This window comes from Pelodiscus sinensis, chromosome 3 (assembly GCF_052426305.1).
Source record: "Pelodiscus sinensis isolate ZL-2025 chromosome 3, ASM5242630v1, whole genome shotgun sequence".
Classification (NCBI taxonomy): Eukaryota; Metazoa; Chordata; order Testudines; family Trionychidae; genus Pelodiscus; species Pelodiscus sinensis.
The window spans coordinates 130175785-130198220 of record NC_143054.1 but is presented as its reverse complement, the minus strand read 5'-3'; the positions used below and the strand labels follow the sequence as shown (position 1 = coordinate 130198220).

The 22436-nt window shown below is 38.7% G+C and overlaps 1 protein-coding gene across 1 annotated transcript in view; it reads right to left on the bottom strand.

The window, feature by feature from the left end:
• Positions 1-22436, bottom strand: part of RYR2 (ryanodine receptor 2) — a 646972-nt gene that overhangs the window by 197557 nt on the left and 426979 nt on the right. Inside the window, exons 40-48 of the mRNA XM_089777369.1 lie at positions 22144-22287; positions 18866-19139; positions 12654-12768; positions 11516-11648; positions 9530-9633; positions 6894-7029; positions 5723-5909; positions 4354-4456; positions 2346-2466 (exon numbers count right to left, since the gene is read on the bottom strand). Coding sequence (XP_089633495.1) covers positions 2346-2466; positions 4354-4456; positions 5723-5909; positions 6894-7029; positions 9530-9633; positions 11516-11648; positions 12654-12768; positions 18866-19139; positions 22144-22287 — 1317 coding nt within the window. The remainder of the gene's footprint in view (positions 1-2345; positions 2467-4353; positions 4457-5722; positions 5910-6893; positions 7030-9529; positions 9634-11515; positions 11649-12653; positions 12769-18865; positions 19140-22143; positions 22288-22436) is intronic.

Genomic DNA, 22436 nt, shown 5'->3' with positions numbered 1-22436 from the left:
TGACTGACTAAAATGCATAAGGCAACCTAAATCCAGGTAAATCCTATACTATAAGCATGCAGTCTCATTCATATGCTGGATGCCAAAGCAGTCACACTAGCTAACTCTCTTCTGCAGAATAGGAAAAGTACCCTGTAATATATTGGGTTCACTAAAAAAGTCCAACAGAAAGTAAGCAGGAAAACGAGGCTGACTTGTATATCTCTGGACCGCACGGAGTGCAGCACTGAAGAGAATACCTGTAAGGTAGGTTTATTAACAAAAGTAATAAGAACAAGAGATTACAAGAAAAAAAAACTAAAAATGGACCATTTACTACATGATCTTAAAAGGTGATAGAAATTCAGAGCTATTTTTTGAGCTTAGGAAGTATACACATAAAAATTATCCTTGATGACACAACCAAAATGCTGGTAGTAAAGGATCTCTATTGTTATGTTTGAAAACATAACACAGAAAAGTTTTACCTTGTGATACTTTCTTTGTGTAACTCAAATAACCCTTTTTATTCTTGTGGTTTATATAGTGCTGTTTAGTTATCACCTCCATCTATCATATGTTCATATTTGTAAGGTAATTTAGCCTTCTTGGGTTTGAAAGACTGTGTTACAATCGGGATATTCTTGTGCTGTAAGTGCTGAGGTAAGACAAGCTGCATCCATGCCTGTAAATGCAGAATTATAATTCTGCTAAATGCCAGCCCCCTTGAGCTGACTCTGCTCCTGCCATAAGTCCTATGCAGTCAGGCTTGGAGTCCCACTGAATTTATTTGGTGTGTGTTGGGTCCACATGTGGGTGGAGGGATATGCTCATGCGGAATTCACTGATGGATAAGGATTATAGCTTAGGTTTACACGAGAGCTGGAAAGTGTAAATTCCAGTCTAAGGAGACTGTGTTAGCTCTGATCAATCTGGCATGCTAAAATACAAGTGTAGCCAATGTACATGAGCTATGGGAGGGACTAGCCTGCCAAACTGTAATCTTATCCGAGAACGTAGGTACGTACTCAGAGAACCTTGTCCTTATCACCTCTGTGACCACACTTCTATGTTTAGTGTGCTAGCACAATCAGAGCTAGTGTGGGTATGCTGGAATTTAAACCTACCTTCCTGCTCCCGTGTGGGCATATTGTAAAGTTAGCAGTGCTAGAGATAAAAAACATACAATATAAATTCTGGTGCAGGAACTAGGGTTTAGCTTGCCAATCTCTCAGGCAAAGAAATGGCAAGTTAGATTATTTTTCAGAAAAATAGAAAAAAATACATTTGTGGCTATAAAGTCATGGAGCATCCACCTGTTGTGGAGCTGCAGATGTGCCACACCATAATTTCCCCTGACTGGGACTAAGGATGTGAACGGGTAACTGGTTAGTCTGTTACCCAGTAAGCATCACTCTCTCAGCAGCACAGACAGCCCCAAGGAAGGGGTGAACCTGGAGCAGGATCCTACTTAATCCATTAACTGGTTAAACCTAAAGAAATATTAGTTAACTGATTAATTGGGATTTTACATCCTTAATTGTGATGGCAGTCAATTCACTTGAGCAGCACGGGGCAAGGAGAAGCCAACACACACTAACAAAATAGTATACCCCTTGTAACAATGTTTCAGGACAGGAGCAATCATAACCAACAGTTTGTAGCGTTCTCACCTCAGCACCCTGGTTCAGAACTCCCAAATGTTAAAGTCCACAAAACAAAATCTGACTCTGGTGAGCATAGTCTGCTAGAGACTGAAATAGAAACCACCATCCACTGCAGCCTGCATGGCTCTGAAATTTTATGTATAATTTGCCAAGAATGAAAAGAATAAAGAATGTTCATAGCCTTTTAGATTGAATGGTTTATATAAAATATTGGATGGACCTTTTTTTTTTTTACAAAAGCCAGATATGAACAATGGAACTTGTCTTAAGTGGTATCATAAAAAGACAGTTAAATTTGCTTGCTGAATAAATTACACTGGACACCCTGGGATACATTAAAGTAGCTCCTTAAGACAAAGATGTCTAGAAGATGATCCTTCATAGAACTCATCTTGTTCTGTTCCCCGTAATAAGCCTTCTCTACTTTCTCACATATTCATTGTTAAGAGATCTGATTGCTGTTTTGAATGCACTGATGACCCACTGAAATTAGTGTAATTTTTTGCCATTGATTTAAAAATGGACATAGAGTCACTGTCTAGAAAACCAAAAAAAAGCGGTATGACTTTTCAAGAACACATATGGCGAATAATTAAATTCCCCAATGTGGAGAAATTGGGAATAATATTTACATATTAACAGCCAAATTCAAAAGAATGAGCTCGTGGGGGAGAAAGAAATGCACAGCAATCATCTTACCTTTTGCTATTGTTGGCATGTGGAAAGGAATGCTAATTACACCCACCAAATCTTGCAGGGGAATCAAAGATCGCAGAATAGACCTGATCCTAATGGCTTCTCCTTTGCCAGCATGGATTAGCTAATGAAAGAGTAATAAAAAATTATCAATTAATGTTTTTTCCTGTAATTGCCTGAATAGTCTAGAAACCTTCAGAAGTACACATTTGCAAAAATGAGTGCTGAGTCAAATAATCATTAAATATACACATTTTACACAATATACTTCATTTGTTTTGATCCAGATGCAAATTTATGGACCTAGAAGCATGACAATTTTATTAATCAAGTAGAATAATTACATTTTCAAAGTGAAGTGATGGGACAACTGGGGAAGAGGGCAAAGTGTCAACATATAACGTGAATGAAAATCCATGATATGCTGATGAGTTCAGCTATTATGTCATAATCTGCTTCACTGTCTTTATTGGTTTATGGATCTTTCAGGGTGACTCTGGGTTTATGATAACTAGATCAAAATAATATTTATTCTTCAAATAAAACAGCACACAAACATACACAGTAAACTTTTAATACAGATGCTTCTATTTTTTAAGAATGTCTAACCCTACATAAATGTCTTCATCTGAAGAAGTGGGTTGTACCCACGAAAGCTCATGATACCATCTATATGTTTTGTTAGCCTTTAAGGTGCTGCTAGACTATTCATTGTTTAAGTTTTTCAAGTTACAGACTAACTCAGATACCCCTCGGAACCTATATAATCTTTGAGTATTCCTTCAGCACTTTACAGACTAACAAAAAATATATAAAATCCTGGGCTTTCATGGGTAAAATATGACATTTATGGGAACCTGTGCAAGACCATATTATTTTAGAGAAATGAGGCCATATTTTGAACTTCAATGTGCCCAAGAGGTCCCTACCTCATATTTCCCACTTCCAAGTACTTTTCCCATCCACATGTACATCTAGTCATAACCTAGACCCCAGTCCTGAAAAAAACAACCATACTTAATAAGTGTGGGAGAAGCCCTAATAAATTTGGCGAGATCACTGACATACATAAAGTTAAGCATGTGTATAAGTTTATAAGTGCAGGACTGGGGCCTAAACTGTAAACTTTCTAGTGTACAGTCTGTCTCAATTATATATTTGTATAGCTCCCTAGCACACAAAGATCCCTGATTGTTGACTAGTATCCTAAATGATGCTAATGCAGTAAATGATGGAATACAAGTTATATCTCTGGGAACAGTGTTAATTATTCATGTTTTAATGGAAGGCAACATCATTTTTACTTTCTTTTATATGTAGGCTCAAATGTACAAAATACTGCTTGGGGATTTTTAAAGAAATAGTTTACAACTATGAAAAAGAGAGCAGTGTGTTCCGGATAGTCTCACCACCACATGGGAGAACATAGTTCAAGAGTATCTTCTTGATGCTGCAGGCCACTGTACGGGATATTTTCAGTCTCCTGGTAGAAAAGAAGGCAACCTGACAACTTGGTTTCTGCCTATTCATAACTTCAGAAATTCGCAGAGGGTTACAGTCATCAGAGACAAAACAGGGAAGAAACAGAAGTTCTCCAACATTTTTCTTTGATGAAGATTTCTAAACTATTGGGCAAAAATGGTAATCTTAGAGCCATGTGGTATAACTTGACTGATTCTCTGCTTTCCCTAGAAGCCCATACACACTGGTACACACACTGGAGATTCTGCAAATGTCAGAAGAGCAAGTTAGTGGAGCTCAGATATGCCACACAGATTCTGAAGGCAGAATTGTGCCTCTGCCTTAAGAAAACAGCAGCTGGACATTGGTTTTAACCAATCTCAAAATTCTCCCACATACAGTTTATTTAAATCATATCTGCACATTTAAATATTGTAACATTGTTTCAGTACATAGGGAGTTACATGTGTTGTTATGAAAAGGCCAATGAACTAAAAAAAACACCAAATCATCAGTAAGAACGTAGTGGTACCTGCAGAGACAAACTTACATGCATTTCAGGGGCACAACGTCCCAAGAGGTCAATCAAAGCAGCATAAAAAGTCATGATGGCGTTTCCCATGTGGATAGTGTCATCTTCTTCTTCCATCTCACTTTTATTCATTTGTTAAAGAAACAAAATATGAAAAAATATTTTTTCACAATCTATGGAATCAGCACAAAGTTGGGGCCAAAATCAGCTCATGCTTACACTAGTCAAAACCCAAGGCAACGCCTTCATCCTCAGAGAAGTTATTCTGGATTTATGCCAAAGCAACTAAGAGCAGGAATCTTACAGATGCTGTGCGACTTGAATATAGGCATTCTGGCTTGCAGCTATGAGCTCAGAGAGAGAAGCAGTGTCCCACTTGGCTGAAGATCTACACCCCAGGGAGTTTTTCAAGTAGAGAATATTTCCTGCCTCACATGATAGTATTTTTAAAATAGGGTAATAAGAAATACTGAATTCCCTAAATCTACTATATATTTTAGGAAGTTTATGCGTCAGCCCATCTGTGTGTCCATCCATCAATCTTATGCGGTGAGAGCTAGGACCACCCAATTTGGTATGCAGCTTGCTCTTACCATACCTTGAAACAAAGTCAGGGGTTGGTTGCACCAGGACAATGGGATGTGCATGGAATGCGACTGTTTTGCATCAAACAGAAAGGGAAGGAAGTGGTAGCAGGGACAGTTATACTCATCAAATGACCAGGAGGGCAGCAAGCATGAGGGACAGTTATACTCATGAACAGGGCTCGTCGAACCGCGGCGAGTCCTGCTTGCCAGTCGTGCTGTCCGGCGATCTGCGCATGCGCAGATCATTCTTTGCATGTGCAGATTGACCAAACCCAGCTCTTCCGGGTTGCAATCTACTCGCCATGGGTGAGTAGATTGTAGTATTTGTCGAGCCCTGTTCATGAAAGACCATAAGGGGGGCTGCAAATGCACGAGTCCCAGGAAGCAGCCACTGGTCAGCAGCACAGCCCTTGCCAACCTGGGCTGCCTGTGAGAAGCAGCTGCCTACCATGCTATGCAGCCCCCCTGCCATTCCAGGCTGGCCCTGGGGAGCAGCTGGAAGCAGCTACCCAGCATGCCACGCAGCCCCCACTATCCCAGGCCAGTCCCATAGAGAAGCTGGAGGGAGGGCTGTGTGGCTCCTCCCCCACCCTGGCCCAATCCTGGGGACAAGGCAGCAGGTGGCCTGCATGATCTGACCCCACCCCACCCTGGGCTGGCCCCAGGGAAAAGTTGGTGAGCCAGCAACATGGCCCCTGCCCACCAGGCCATCCCCAGACCTGGGCAACAATGGGTAAGTTTTCTAACAGGACTATAAAACAAAAAGTTGTAGGTAAACTAAACAGCTCTATTGCACCTACAGAGTTTTACTGGATCCAGTACTTGGAGAAGGTCCATCTCTGGTAGAATCTTCTGATATTTTTATAGCTTCCTCCATAGCAGCAAGTAATCCGTTACCTCCTTCCCCTCTCAATGCTGGACCAAAGCACTCAGGACGGCGAATAAGCAGCCTGACCACCACATTAGCATTCTCTTCAACACTCTCTCCTAACATCGTATAGAAAAAATAATGGTCAGTGGATCAATTCAGCATACATCCAAGATACAATCTGCTCTAAGATGGGTAGTGAAGACACATTACATAAGCATTAGTACAATACAGGCTGTACTTAAATATCGAAGACAAAATTCAACTTTATTCAGCTATTCTGTAAAAAAACCCAGATGTATTAAATTGTCTAGTGCAGGCAGAAAGAAGCAAAGATTAGTGTTTGCATATTTAAATTATTTCATTCTGCTGTGGTTCAATGCAGCATTCAGAAATTTCATATAAATTAGAACTTGGTATTGTGAAATCATAAAGACATGGAATGTGTTAGATTATATGTAAATTTTATCTGCATAGAATCTAAAAGATTTATAGAAGAAATTCAACAGATATAGTAGCTTGTTTATGAGCTCTTAGCTCAGCAGTATAAAGCTGAATTTTATATTACACTCACACTGAAACCCAACTTCTGGTGATTATTGCCTAAAAGTTAAGAATACAGTATCAGAATATTTATATTACTTAATTTAAAACTAAATTATGGTCCAAAAAGTCACTAACACATATGTCATTTACTTGTGGAAAAATTCATATCAGTGTCAGAGGGCCAGTTCAAGAACCAATGCACCAGTTAAACACTTAAACCCCATTGATATAAGCTTCCTGAGTCACATCAGCTTTCCTTATTCATGAAGTTGGATTTTAACTTTTTTGCTATCTCATGATCTCTGATCTATGATGACGGCATGTACATATTAGATGCTCATCTGCATGCTGATTTAGACCCCAGCAAGCCAGAACGTGAACCTGATTCTATGTACTACAGAAAATTAAGCGTGCGAGAGCAGAGTCCATATAGTGACTTACTTCATGGCTACACTGTAGAGTCACACCTTGGCTTGCTGTGCAATAAGTTGCCATGCAGAAAAGCTCTCAGTGACAAATGTTATATATACAATTATTTAAACATTACAGAACAGTACCATTGCAAAAAACTGCAAATCGGAGAAAATCCAGATACCGCTCTCCTTCAACCGGATTCCATCCAATGTCTGGATAGCCCTTAGAAACCAGCAAAGGACAGCTTTGCAAACCACACCCAGCTAAATAGCGAACTACCTAAAAATAAGGTAAGATGAAAAAGGAAAAAACACATTAATTGTAAAAAAGGGGAAAAACACTGTTTTTAAAAAAAATAAAAATATAAAAAACAATTGGTCCTGCAGCACCTCAAAGACGAACAAAAAAGTAGATGCTATGATGAACTTTTGTGGGCACAACCCACTTCACGAAAGCTCATGATACCACCTACATTTTTTTTGTTAGTCTCTAAGGTGCTGCAGGACCATTCATTGTTTTTTAATTTTTTTTTCAGTTACAAACTAACATGGCTACCCCTCTGAGACTTTTAAAAGAGGTAGTTTACTCAAATACCCTCTAATCTGGCTTCCATCTTCTAAGCTCCACTGAAACAGCTCTATCTAAAATCTTGAATGATCTCCACTTCACCAAATCTAAGGACTGATACTCCATTGTCGTTATCTATTTTCACCTTTTGGCTCTGCTAAGCACAATCTACATTGTGAAATCTTGTCCTCTCTGTTCTCTTCTTTCTTCTTTAATCATTCTTTTGAGCACTTTGTTCAGCCCATATCATCCCTGCTCCAACTTTCAGTAAGCGTCCCAAATAACTCATTTCTTAGTTTCCTCCTGTTGTCCCTCTGCACTCTATTGATACTCAAAAACAATTTTCAACTCTCTTTCCGCTCATACCTTACAAAACTGGTCTTCCACTCTGATCAATCTCCTATCCAAACTAAAATTTTGGCTTGTTTTATTTCAATTTTTAGACATCTTATATTGCCTATCCAACCATCAACTTATATTCAATGAACCCCCAACAAGGCTCTCAATTCTCTTCTATCCCCCAACCTTTGCCTCTTCCTACTTCCTCCTTTTTCACTCACCAGGGAAAACAGTTCCATTGTCTATCATCTTTGATTTAGCCCTTCTTCTAGATCCTCAAATCCAGGCTATACCTGAACAACATATCTAACAGCCAGCCTTTCTGTAAGTGCATCTAAAGCTCCCATACAAATCTACTTCATCTCAGGTCTTGACTATTGCACTTGCCTCCTTGCCAGCCTAGGGCTACATCTAGACTACATCCCTCTGTCTGCAAAGGGATGTAAATGAAGCACTTTGAAAGTGAAAATGAAGCTGGTATTTAAATATCCCGTGCTTCATTTGAATAATCATGTAATGGCGCGCTTTCAAAAAAGCGCTATTTCTAAATTGAAACTGCAGTCTAGATACAGTTCTTTCGAAAATGGAGCATTTTTCTGAAAGACCTTGTAAATCTCATTTTTGAGGCTTACAGGATCTTCTGAAAAAGGGCCCCAATTTTGAAAGAACTGCGTCTAGACTGTGCCTTCAATTTTGAAACAGCGCTTTTTCGAAAGAGCGCCATTACATGATTATGCAAATAAAGCATGGGATATTTAAATCCCGGCTTCATTTGCACTTTCAAAGTGCTTCATTTACATCCCTTTGCCGACAGAGTGATGTAGTCTAGACACACTCTTGGTAAATACCATCCTGCCATCCTAATTTGGAGTTCTAATTATGTCACCCTCCTGAATCTCTCCACTAGTCACCCTCTTTCTCTGCATCAAGCTCAAACTACCTATCTACACTTCTATGGCCCTTCAGAACTTAGCCCCTCCCTACACTGTAGGTTATTGAGATGTTGACCTCCCCAGCTGCTCTCTGCATTATCCCCAAGCTTTAATGACTTTTAGTTCAATCTTCCTTAAACATATTTGCAGAAGCTCCCCTCACACACAAGAGCAGTGCCCCATAAAAATCTGCCAAGTCCTTAAATTTTTTTTTCAAGTGCAGATCTACCTTAGAAAATGTTGCCAGTTTAATTACCACCAGAACACTTAAATCAATGAAACACTCCCAGCCCAGACACTATCAGATCAGTATAAAATTGATTATGCTCGTATAGCTTATGTCAATGTGGGAAACCAGCGTAACCGCTGGCACACCACTATAACTATGTTAACTGGAACATTTAAAGACACAGTGATATTAGCAAGAAACCATGCCCTCACCTACCATAATTATGCTGGTAAAACTTTTATGTACAGACCAAATCCCAGTACCTCCTTAACACTCACTTCTGTTGTGATGCCTATGAAACACTTGACAGTGGCTAGGCAACTGTAGGGCTACAATAGTTCATTATATTAATCATAACTGTTACTTTGTACACCCCTTATCTGTCATCTTTTGTCTCATACTTTACATTGACAATCCTTAAGGCTGGGTCTGTATTTTTGTACTGTTCATAGGACAATCTGGTGTATGCCAAGACCAGAGTCTCTAATACTGCTGCAAGGCATTTCAGTAAATTTACCCATTAGAAAGAGTTTAAGTTTTCAAATTGAAAATATTTGGTGGCCTAGCACAGATAATACACACAAAACTATAACATGTCCAGGAAATATATAACTTCAGGTAATCCATTACTTGTGATGACAGATGCCCTTTGATTCATATTTTATGTACGTGCACAAATCCTGAAAAAATGCTAGAAAATATTGTCATTAACCTTCTCCAGGTCAGGCTCTCTCAAAGCTAGTGCAAGTTCATTGTTATCCATCACAGATGCTGCTGCAACATCTAGAGGGGTTGATCCTCGCATAGAAGGGGAAGCTGTTGTTAAAACAATTGCAAAAGTTAGTAATTAAAATATAAATAATAAAGAAACAATCTTACTAAATATTTTAGAAAAGTGTCTCTGCTATCTGCCCATCCCTGTATGAGCCCATTAGTTCAAGGACTCCTCCTAAACTCTAAGAGCTAGGACCACCAAATTTGTCATGCAGCTTCCTCTTATCATAACTTAAATTAAAGTCAGGTTTAGGTTGTGACAGGACAATGGGATGTGCTTGGATTGTGACTGGTTCTCATAAAACAGAAAGGGAGGGGTCTGCTAGCAGGGACAGTTATAGTAAATAATGACCACGGGGGCAGTAAAGGGCCAGAGATGCGGATCAGGCCAGCTATAACCCTGTTGGACCTGTAGGGGGAGGGCATGGAGAAAGGGATAGCTCTATACTATTTCAGTGAGTTTGTCTGTATGTGTAGCTGTCTTTCCCATTTGTGTTTTCATTCTGAGAGTAATTTATGCAAAATCATCTTTTTAGTCTACAAATGTAAATGCTTAATTTTAGCTAGAAGATTTGTTTTAAAAAACAATGTAGGTAAACGGAAAGTTTAAAGAAAATCCACTTAGACATTGTTTCAGTTATGGATCATTGGAAAATATTTTTCAGATTTAATTTTTTTTCCTTTTCTTAAAAAACAGAACTAAAATGAAACTCCTCCAGTATTAGCACAATACTAGCAAAATTTTTCACAGTAACATTAACTAATCCAAATACAAACACAGAGTTAACTTATTTCCACTCTAAACATACTTTTGGGCTATGCTTCTTACATGCAATACTATATTAAACATGAATATTTTGAGCATGAAAATAATCAGATACAACTATGTGCCCCCACCAAAAAAAAAAAACCACTAAAATAAAAGTAGCATTTGACATTTCTGTGCCATTTCTGAGCCAATAAGCATCATGGACAAGTTAATGTTAGTTTTAAAACCTTAATTTAGGATTCAGTTGTGAACCGGCTAGTACACTTGTTCAAGTGAACAAGCATCATCTCTCCCAAGCCCCATGAACAGGTGTGTAGGCTCTTGACTATGCCCCCTTCCTATACAACCCAAGTTCAGCATGGGTAGGGAGGAAAGAGGTGGAAGCAGAATAGGGGGGAGCAAGCATTGAACAGTGACTCTTACAACTAAATGTTTCTATTAAAGATCTTCTGCTTTGTTCACAGCCCGCAGGTGGGAGGCAAAACAAAAAAATAGTCAGCATAATGCTCTTCTATTGATATGTGTTTTAGTAGTTTAATTCCTGGACTGTCATTACTCATTAAAAGTGCTGTCATATGGGTGGAAATCAGGTAAATAGTGCATTTTATTAATATCAGCAGAATGGACTTAAATGGGTCCTATGTGTTGTGTAGTCTTGTCTTAATCTTTGTATGCATGCCTGTCAGTATGAAAGAAGCTATTTGCATATATTTGCATCTATATTTGCATGTATAGGCAACCACAGTTAAGATGCAGCCTTCGGCATAAGCTGAGAGTATCATTGTGGCTCCCAGGGCTTCCAAAGCTGAGTAGCTTTGCCCTAAGGCATTACATAATTTACTTGTTGAAATCTATGTTCATAATTTAGAGTTAATGTAGGGTTGGTGGGTCAGTGGATAACTGTTAAAGGTATTTTTTCTATAGAAATATAGAAATTCCTAGTTTGTTTGGGGTTTTGTTGTTGTTGTGGTTTTTTTTGTTTGTTTTTTAATAATGACGCTACCAAGCAGAATTTCATGTGAAGGACTGTTTTAAACATGAGGTTTGGAATTTTTCGGTTTTTTGAACTGTTTCTCCATTTATAACTCATAAATGAATGGAAACATTTACATGCACACACACAGTACTTAGGATACATTTTATCTTATTACTCACCAAGCCCAACACTGCTGTTTTCCAATAAATAACTGAGATGATCAAACATGGCCTTTTGATTCTGCCTGCTGATACGGCAGAAGTAACATAGAAAACGACAGCAATTTGCCACCATCTTAGGAAAGGTGATTTCCTAGACAGACAAGACTAAATTAGAGCTGCAAAATGTATAAAAATCACCAGCCTTTACATAAGCATCTTCAAGATTTTTTTAACAACAACATTAGGGTCCAGTCCCATCAAATGATTCCAAAGGCTGACCCCATTGAAATCAATGGGGAATGCTGAGTGTCTGCATCCTCCATTAAGTTTAGTTGCAGATTGTGGCCCTAACAAGAAAGAAAACTGGATTCACACCTAAATCCCTAGATTCAAATGCTGAAGTATGGGAAAGTTCAGATGCAGAGCCTGATCTAAAGGCCATCTCCAATCAGATGTTTCCAGAAAAATGTGTTAGTTTAAAACACTCTTAATTTTGGAAATCCCAAAATATACTTATATATATTTATATACTGATATATATATACTTATATATATATATAGCATAAAATAGAGTATGCTATAAATGCTTTTGTCTGTCCTTCCTTTCCCATGTGAGGATACAGTACTGCTCTCATCAGGTGCATCTACACAGCAAGACTTCACTCGAAATAAGCTACGTCAATTGCGTATTTCTTATTTTGAAATACGGAGCATTTAGACAGCCCTTATTTCAAAATAAAGCACTCTTCCTCTGACCTCCCATATTCCCATACAATGAGGGTTACAGGAGTTGGAGTACCAACCTTGACAGTATTTCGACATTATTTCCAAATAATTGCCTGCTGCATAGACACAGGCTAAGTTATTTAAAAATAACGCTAATTATTTCAAAATAATGTTGCTGTGTAGATGTACCTATCCTCTCCTAAATTAACAAGCAAAAATGGGATTCCTATAATGTAATATTATTAGGATAGTAATCAGAAGATATACAACTGCTACTATAAAATGTGAATCTGCACACTAAGAATTTGACCCTATATTGTAACAATGGGAAATGAATGGAAATTTAGGGCTCTCAGCTTGAGTTTCTCAGCATCTTGCAAGATCAAAGCCATATTCTAAATTCCTTTTTTCTACCAATGACGTTCTTTACCTTTGATTCTCCTCCTCCGAGTACATTTACCATCACCTCCATGACAGTCTCATGCATTCCTAGAGCCCTCATAAGATTAGGATGCTGGTAAAACACTTTATTATTCATGATGTCTCTATAAAGATATATAATAAGACAATGAATTAAAATGTACTGTTCAGGGAACATACATTAATGTATCTGTCACATGATACTCTTACAACAACCAGCCTGAAGAATAGTCCTGCTCTTGCAGTTCTTACTTAGACACAACCATCAGTGCTTTTATAGGACTGAACAGAAATAATCTGCCTTAAAATGTATCCCTCTAACATTTCCCAGACATTGACGCTTTTATTCCTTTTCAACTAAAGCCTAAATCTGATATTTCTTCTAATTTATTTTCATTGCCACATAAATACTGCTTAGTACTGTATAGTAAGGACTTTATATAGCTGAAAGGTTTTTAATTCAAAGATGCATTAATAAATAAAAGTCATAATGGAATAAAAACCACATATTGTTATTTCACAGACTTGCAGAGAAGAAAATCTGCAGCAAAACAGGAGCTATGGGTAAGTGACATTAATAAATTAACCAGTCTAAACCCTGTTCTGCAATTATTACTAAAGCAAATCTCCCATTGAAATCATTGTGATCTTAGCCTGAGTAAAGACTGGTAAATGGGACCCAAAATGATGTGACAAAGGAAGCGTCAATTATCTATTAAAAAACAATTATTCTGCAGTATGAAATTTCTGAGATTGATTCTAACTAGACGATTGCACAGGTTGGACATCCCTGATGCAGCACTCCCGGGACTTGACCAGTTCTGAATGAGGGAGTTTGCTGAACCACAGGAGGTCAATTCTGCCCCTCTACTTATGGACTTTCGGCTCTCCTGTGGTCCTTAGCAAACCTGGCAGGGCTCTCCTGCCCCCACCATGGGCTCCTAGTTCCACCCTAGGGCCACCACCACTCCACAGCAGCCAGGACTCGGCCGCCCCTGGGCCATCACTGCACCGAGGCTCCATGGGCTCTAGAGTTGCCAAGGTTCTGCTGACCCATGATTGTCAGGGCTTCAGAGCTACAGCTACATGGCTGCAGGAGCCACTGGGGCTGCCACTGTGCTGTGGTTGCTGAGCCATTGGGTTCCCAGCTCCACTCCCTGCCCCAGACTCCTAGGGCTCTCTGGTCCAACAATATCCATGGTCCTACCGGACCACAAGTGTTGCTAGACCAGAGAGTTTCAACCTGTAGTACACATGATTGAAGTGAAGGACTTTTTTTTCCAGTAGCAGAAAGTGTATTTGCAAACATTGCCCTAAATAATAGCACTAATAGTACAGATTATGTAGAAATGTGCCAGTCTTGTCTCCTCACTTTAGGAGTCTGCCATCAAGATCAAGAAAAGAACTGAGAGTTTGGGTAGAAAAGAATACATGTGTACACTGCTTCACAGTTTGAACTACAGAGGTGTGAATGGCAGTACACACCAAAGTACTTATAACATTCCTGTGTGGCTGCTGCAGACAAGAACAAAAAGGTCCCTAGTTCACAGTAGTGTTGTCCTTATTAAACAGCTACATTAATGCAGAAGAGGAACCTTTCAATTAATGACTGCAGCAGCCACAACCAGGAGTTACAATGATACTCATCCTCCATGTCAGTGCAGCACAGATATGTTTTCAGTTCCAGTTATCTGCTAGTCATAAAGAATTAGCTACATAAAGAACCACCATAAAATGTTATTAGTTTTGAATAAATGTTAACCTAAGTACATTATTGCTCAATAGCACAAGTACATTCTTTCCTTTCCATTGCACTTAGCAATGCAGCTTTAATATCAGCACTTATTTTGAAAATTAACTTATCGGTATTATTTTACATGAAGATGAAGATGTCTAATAAACAAATATTTTTAAAAGTAATTACACTTTTAAAAGCTGCAAGAAGCCTTCAAATTTTATGCATCTTAGAGATAAACTTGAAATCCATCAGGTCAGAGGGAAAATGACCAGATAATTATACGAGACAACAGTATTGTTAATTGTCCTGATAATATTGTGAATTTTGTAAGATTTATTGTTTTTCTTTTAGCTCCTCGAGTTACATGAAAACCTCAGCTTTAGTTAAAACATGGTTGTGAAATATGAACACTAAATTCTCAAAAACCAGATGCATCAGCCACACTATAGTATCTCTGTAGGTAGCTGATAGTTGTGCCATTACTAGAGGTGCTTATGTCTATTAGCTGCTAATGACTAGCTGCCCCTCTTCCTGTTTCTCAGACAAGTCTTCACATCAAAGGTATGGAATCTATGCCAAGGAGGGTAAACACATGAAAGCTGTTCCTTCTATGTGCCACTCCAGAAACTACTCTGTATGCCATGAGCATACACCTGATAGAAAGAAGGGGCAAATCAAAACGTTCATGGAGGCCCCAGGCAGGTTGGTTTGGTTGTGTTCAAAGGTCTTAACTTGCTTACTCCTCTAAGTAGACATAAACTCCTGCATCTTCATACCACATCATTGCTTAGAGTTTTCCCTTTCACTGGGAACTGAGCAGTCCTCGAAGTGTCTTACATGTTCATGACTGGCCAGTGGTATAAAGGACAAAGACTCACAAGTTCATCACTATCGACTTGGGCTTGAATAAAGCTATTAATAGGTTAACCTACTACAAAGGCAATTTTTCCCTCCTTTGATATTCTCATTTACTCATCAAAAACTATGAATGGGACACATCCAGCCTAACTCAATTAGCTACATTAACACCGGTTCTACAATTGACAGGTTGTTTCCATTATGATGAAAAAAAAGTTTGTGCCTTTCAAATATGATTGAGCAATTCTCCCATTTATCCACTGGAGGAGAGGGACAGTTGACACTGCATTCCCCACAAGACCTGACACACACATGACAATGAAAACGAGGCTTGAGCAAAGATTTAAAATCGTCAGCCTTTTCATTAAGCCAAATATATTTAGCTGAGCTCTTAGATGGTCAAAAGCAATTTTACTGCCAGCTCTACTTCAAAGATACAGGATCGGCTAGAGACAACTGAAACATATTTGTATCTTTTTTATTGATGGGAAAATAATTAAAATTGAATTGGTTTCTTTGTGCCTTTTAAACATATAGTTATAATATATCTGCCTCAGATTTGAGATAGAATGTAACTGGTCACTGCACTTACAATAGTTGACACATTGCTTTCTTTTTAGAGAGCAGCTATTACGCACTCTGAAACTATTGGTAACAATTGCATAAGTTAGTTGCATAATCTATATCAATCTCAGAGAGGTTCTATGTGCATGTGCATACAGTTAACTGTTGAACTGTTAAGACAGTGTACTTTGCTTTTTTTGCCATGCGAATAGATTACTTAAGGGATATCTTAGCAGTGTGGGTGGATTTCAGAATGGACATAAGGCAGTGGTCACCAACCAGTAGATCAGGATCTACCAGTAGATCTTGGACTCTGACAGGTGATCCTGACGGGTTTGTCTGGGAGGCTCTCAAGTGCCAGCATTTCAGCTGCCCCTCACCACACTTCCCTGCTGCTCCTATCCAGAGACTCAGAGCTGCCCCTGGGAGCCTCCTGCTTGTTGTGCAGGATGAGGGAGATGGAGGCAGGGGGCAGAGGGCGCTGATGTCACTCTGTCTCCCTCTCCTGTATCCCATTTTCACAGAGTGAGGAGGGCAAGGCCTCCACAAATGGGTTGGGAAGGGCCTTGGAGAAGGGGCAGGGCAGGGTATTAGGGTTTGAGGTAGATCCTGGACTGACTTAAATACAAAAAGTGATCTTGTGCTTAATCCAGCAGCTACATAATGGGCTTAAATATGAGGATAAAACTTTTCTGAAGAGTTAAGAGAGTACTAGTATAGACTAGGATAGACACTTTTCAGAAGACAACTCAGACACAAAAATATAAAGAGTTCAAAGCTGCGCTGACTTCATTTGATCACCAAAGGCAGCCCTGTAAACCCTTGCAGGAGACTCCTCAAACAAAGGTAGATGGGAGAGTTGGAGCATAGAATGGTGCCTCCACAAAGTCTTGTTCAGAACCAGAACAACATATAGATACAAGAGAACTGCCAGGGTCAAATGGGCAGAAATGACACATACGATCACAGATAATGAGTGGAAGCATCCCCCAGTTCCAACCTTTCTTGAAACTTGATGTCTGCTTGAAGCTGATATGGGTACCTTGATCTGCAACTTTTATGTTATCTACAAGTTCCAGCACCTAGGCCTGAGGAGCATTCCTGGATCTATGCCACATTTTTCACTGATGACAGAGGGGACTAGATCTGAGGACTCCCTATGATTATTACGAGTACATATACAGGGAAGACATCAGAGTTTTTGTGGCTAACTTGGTAATTCAGATAATTTAAATAGGACTAATTACATTATAAAGGTTAAAATGAATATCTATAAAGGGCTATTTTATGAATAAAGAAATGCAAGCATAATTAACCCTAAATAGAATTACAAATTTCAGTGGAAGAAAATGTTCTACCTAGGACGGGCCCTGTGTAGGGAAATTCTAATTCAAGTAGACAGATGTTATCTCGTTAATTTAAAATCACTTTTGACCATACTTCTCTACTGATGGTCATTCTCTGGTGGGAATTTGACTTCTACTCATAAAACTGCACTGTAATAAAATAATACCACTAAATATAATGCTTGAAGCCACATAAAAAAAGGGAATATATAAGAGGCAAGTGGACCAGCACTTCCTGTGAGGCGCAGAGCATGTTCAGTTCATCACGTAGGATCAGAGTCAAGAGAAGTGGACAAAGCGTAGTTGCTACTGAAGGTTAGTATATTTCAATAGTTATCACCAGATACTTCTGTAGAACTAAAATGTTCCTGATGTGTCAAAGCAATGGTGCAAATTCATACATAAAAGTTGGGGTTATTTAACCAGGACTGAAAATACTTTGGGGGTTTAAACTCAACATGAGGGGGACATAAAAAGGGGGTCAGTTTCAGATATGCATTCTAGGCGTATGCTGCTAGGTACAAGATCTAATGGCTGGGTAGAAACTTTTCTTATTCTCCTGCCTAACTGATGCTCATTACAAACCATTCAGGGCTATGCTGCTTCAAGGGCGGTGTGGGGGGCGGGGTGGAGAGCACTGCTTCAAGCATCAATAAAAAATGAAATGGAAAATCCAATTTTTCTTCTTTTGGTGAATTCAGAAACATGGATTTGTGCTGGCAGATACAAGATTTATGAAATACACTGGTCTGAGTACAATCAGGAATCTCCTGGTAGCTGGTTCAAGCAACTACACAGCCCACTAATATCTCAAATAAATATAGTCTTCTTAAACTCAACTAGATGAACTCTCTGATTTCTTGACATTCATTTATAGCAGAGGTATTTCTATGTGCATGCAGCCTCTATCCAGTCAATGTATGGAAAAGGTCTAATGCTGATTCTAGAGTATCCTTTAAAGTAAAGTTATAGGCTGTGTCTACATTGGCAAGATTTAGCGCAAAAGCAGTCACTTTTGCACAAAATCTTGCCGCCTGTCTATTTGCGCAAGAACACTGACGTCCTACTGTATGAAATCAGTGCTTCTTGCACAAATACTCTTGATACTCCCACTCAGGGATAAGTCCTCTTGCGCAAGTGTTCTTGCGCAAGAGGCCAGTGTAAACAGGTAACATCAATTTCTTGCGTAAGAAAGCCCGATGGCTAAAATGGCCATCGGAGCTTTCTTGCACAAGAAAGCGTCTACACTGGCACGGATGCTTTTGCGCAAAAGCAAATCTTTTATGCAAAGGCACATGCCAGTATAGACGCTCTCTTACTCAAATACTCTAACGCAAAAACTCTTGCGTTTAGAGTATTTGCGCTAAATCTTGCCAGTCTAGACGTGGTCGGAGTGTTTCTAATATGACTGATATAATACAATAGGACAGTAAAGAACTTAACTGTAGCTTCTCCTTCCCATGAATTTTCCAAGAAGGTAAGATCTGATAGTGCAGTTTACTACTATTCAAAAGGCATCTTTGTTAACAATGCTTCAAATCCTTGATATTCAAATGACCAAATATCCTATCTGTCCCCAAACTTCCTTTTTGGCCTCCTTATTCCATACACAGACTTTAAATTTATAGTCAAACAATACGATTAACCAAACAGATAACAGGGCAAGCTGGAAATTAAAAGATGTCAATCAAATGATACTGTACTCCAGTGATTTACCCTAATCCACGAATCATAAGCTTCTCTTCCTCCTTGCCCATTCTGACACTGAGCAAGGAACGGATCTGGCCCAGAGATGCCAAGAGGTTGATTGTATCTTCCACTGATACACCATTTATGGTGTAGGTCTTTGGTAAGCTTCGAACCAGACCTCCGATACCATCATATTGGCGATGAAGCAATACAAACATGGCCCTCACTAACTCTGGATCCTCTATTACGGACTCCTGGGCCCAGCGTACCATGGTCTCTGAAATCAGTTGCTGAAGAGTAGCTAAAAAGAGAAAATACATGAAAAATTTTAAAAAATTCTCATTTTTAACAACAGATTCTCTGAATGTCTTATGCAGCATATTAAAATTAACACAATCTAAAAAACAATTTTTGTTTTCTTAACAGACTGAGGTACAATGTAATATATTGTGTTGAGGGAAAAATACAACAGGGAAAACAAGTGGCAATATTTTGCTTCTAGAAGCTAGCTTTAAAATTACAGATATCACTTCCACATTTGACAATGCAATAACTGCTTGAGGTTATTCTGGATTCTCACTGGAGATCAACTGTACAGTAGCGGCCAGCTTTATTTCCAGGTCCTTTTTCAATGAGTTTTGAAAGCAAACCTCTGCGGTTTTATTATTTGCCATTATTTCTAACCAGAGCACACTGTTTGGTGCCTTGTGTGAAACAGACTTTTATTTATTTATAATCTTACCTCAAGCTTTTAAAGAGATAGTATGGAATAGTTCAATTTAGCACAATGTCAACACTACAGTATCATCCAGTAGAGACCCTTATCCTTTAAGAAAAAACTTGATCAATGGACAGGTCATTTCTTATATGATTTCAGTTTGGTTTCTAGTGAAAAGAGAAACCTACTACTGGCATCCTCATTGGCAGTCTCAGCAGAGAGGACAAAGACTGACCAGCAATATGGGTAGGTGCAGAATGTGAGATTAGTGACACACTGTAGGGTATGCAGAGTGTAACGGAGACTTTTGCAAAGCACTGGAAATGTTGGGGGTATGTTTACCATAATAAACATCTCTAATATTACAGAATATTGTAATCTTTGTGTAAAAAATGAAAGTGTTGATGAGGGTTATATAGCTGATTAGGTAAAATGGGATAATACATTTATAAAGACAAGTGAGTATCAGTGAAAAAGCATTAACTGTGGTTCTTGAAGATGCATTGACCACATATACTCCATTATTGGTGTGCAGGACTCTGTCCAGCTGTGCTCACAGCCTGCCCTCAGTTCTTTCTCCAATACAGAATCCATATTTTTCTTCAGACTACAAAGTAGTGGGGAACTAGGGTGGGTCATGGAATATGTATGGACAATATATCTCAAAGATCAATATATACTATAAGGCAAGTAATTGTTTCTTTTTCTTCGAGTACCTGTCCATGCATGCAGCACTTTTAGTGACTCACAAGCAGTAATCTAGATTACCAGAGATGGGTGCTAGAAATCTACCTGAATTCTATCTGTAGGAGAGCTCCACCAAAATTAAAACCAGATCTTGACATTTCCACTATGCAGTTAAATGAGCTCTGAACCCCAACTGCCTACCTAACATACTTCTAATTCTAAAACATTTCTCAAGCTGCCACACCAGCTGTTTGCACTCATGTACAATGAGCCATCAGTCCCATTGATGGGTTTCTGTTTGCTAACTCACAGCACAGTCTGATACAAGTAAAAATCCAGTCTGAGAGTCTGTATGTTACCTTTCACCCTTTCCCATAAATTACAACAAATTGAGGGAATGCCTAATCAAAAGACATCACCTAACTGCACCTAAAGTGCAAGAATTAGCATTACCTTTGCTTCAATGTTGTTTTGGGAAAAATGCAGGGAGGTGTATAACTTGATTCACATATATAACTTAATTGACAAGAAACTTTCTTCAGTCAAAAAAAATGGGTAAAGTCTCAAGCACATCCTGTCTCTACGAAAAGCCTTATGTATCCGATATACCACAAAAATAATTCATTATCCTCCTTAAAACACCCATTTGTCATGAGACCTACAAAAAACTGAACACCTGGGCAACTGATGTGCTGTAACTGCTCCCTACCATGCTCCCTACCATGCCATTGCTATGGACAAACAAACAAAATTCAGGCAATCCTATAAGAAGTGTGAACTGTCCCCAAGGCACAGCTATGTGTGATGTAATATGAAATACTGAATATATTCAAGGGAGTTGAGTAACATATGACATAGAAAGCTATGTTTGAATTTTCCAATAATTTTTCAAGCACAATATTCCACGTACATAATTTCTTCACTCCATTTTAACAATATTTATACTTTAGATAATACAAATACACATTCAATAACATAATGGATGTATGTTTTGTGATGATTAATAGACTTGTGCAGACATGTCTAATAAAATTTCCGGAAGTTTGGTTTAGTTTCACAGATTATAGCAGTATGTCAACGTGGGACATCCAGCCTTCTGACCAAAAGATAAGCTAGAACTCGAGTGGCTTGATGAAAAGGAGGACACATGGTTACCTAAGGTGCTATGCTGCTGCTAAAGTTAAAAAACAAAACAAAAACAGAAAACAGTGATACAACTGACTGCCCACTAAAATCTAATGGAATCCCTTCATGCTGGAAGTTGAATTTGAGTTCCATGGATGTTACTTATTGTTATCTGAGGGAGTTGAGATTGTCAAAAATGGAACACTTTCAGCAAGTGACAAGTGACATGGAACATAACCACTTGAAACCCCCCCTGAAGTACAGAGGTATAACTTAGAAGTTTGAGTGAGCAACCTTTACTCATGTTGGTTAACTATTGCTCAAGCAAGAAGTCACATTGAAGTAATTGCAACTATCTATGTAAACAAGTGTTCCCCACTAAGAATTGCAGAACCAGGACCCTGTTAGGTTTCTTATCTTTCCTCCCTGAATTTTTACAGTGATTACACAATTCTTTATGCAGGCTAAATATTTTGTATAGGAGCAAACAAAAATTGCAACTGGAAAATGCACTAACTGCATGATATAAAAATAAGCTTGCAAAATTCATTATAATAAATATGCTGACAGAGCCCATTGGGAACCAATATTGGACATACTGAAAATCACAGTTAAGCCTGCTTTGAATCAGAGCCATAAGCTTAAAGATACACACAGATGTTTCCCTTCAAATCTAACTTCCTCTGACACACAACATATTCAGAGCTGCCAGAACTTTCCACTCCCTTTCCTTTCAGAGCGAGACTAAATTGGATTTTAATTTAATTTTGCTTACAGGGTTTCTTAGCATCATTATCAACAGGTTTCTCATTTTGTTTCTTCTTCAAATATGTGACTTTTTCTACTAGGTACATGAGGCGACCTCTAAAGGTTAAATCACTGTTTCCATCCAGGACTCCATCTTCATCGAGTTCAATTCCTGAAAGCAACAAGTATTAAACAATTACAAATTAAATTAAATCGATGCCAGCTGTGCTCAGTATTCAAATGTGTAAACATAAACAAATAACTATTGTTCTGCTCTGTTAGCTAAGTAGACTAGAAACATACACAAATATGATGCTGCCT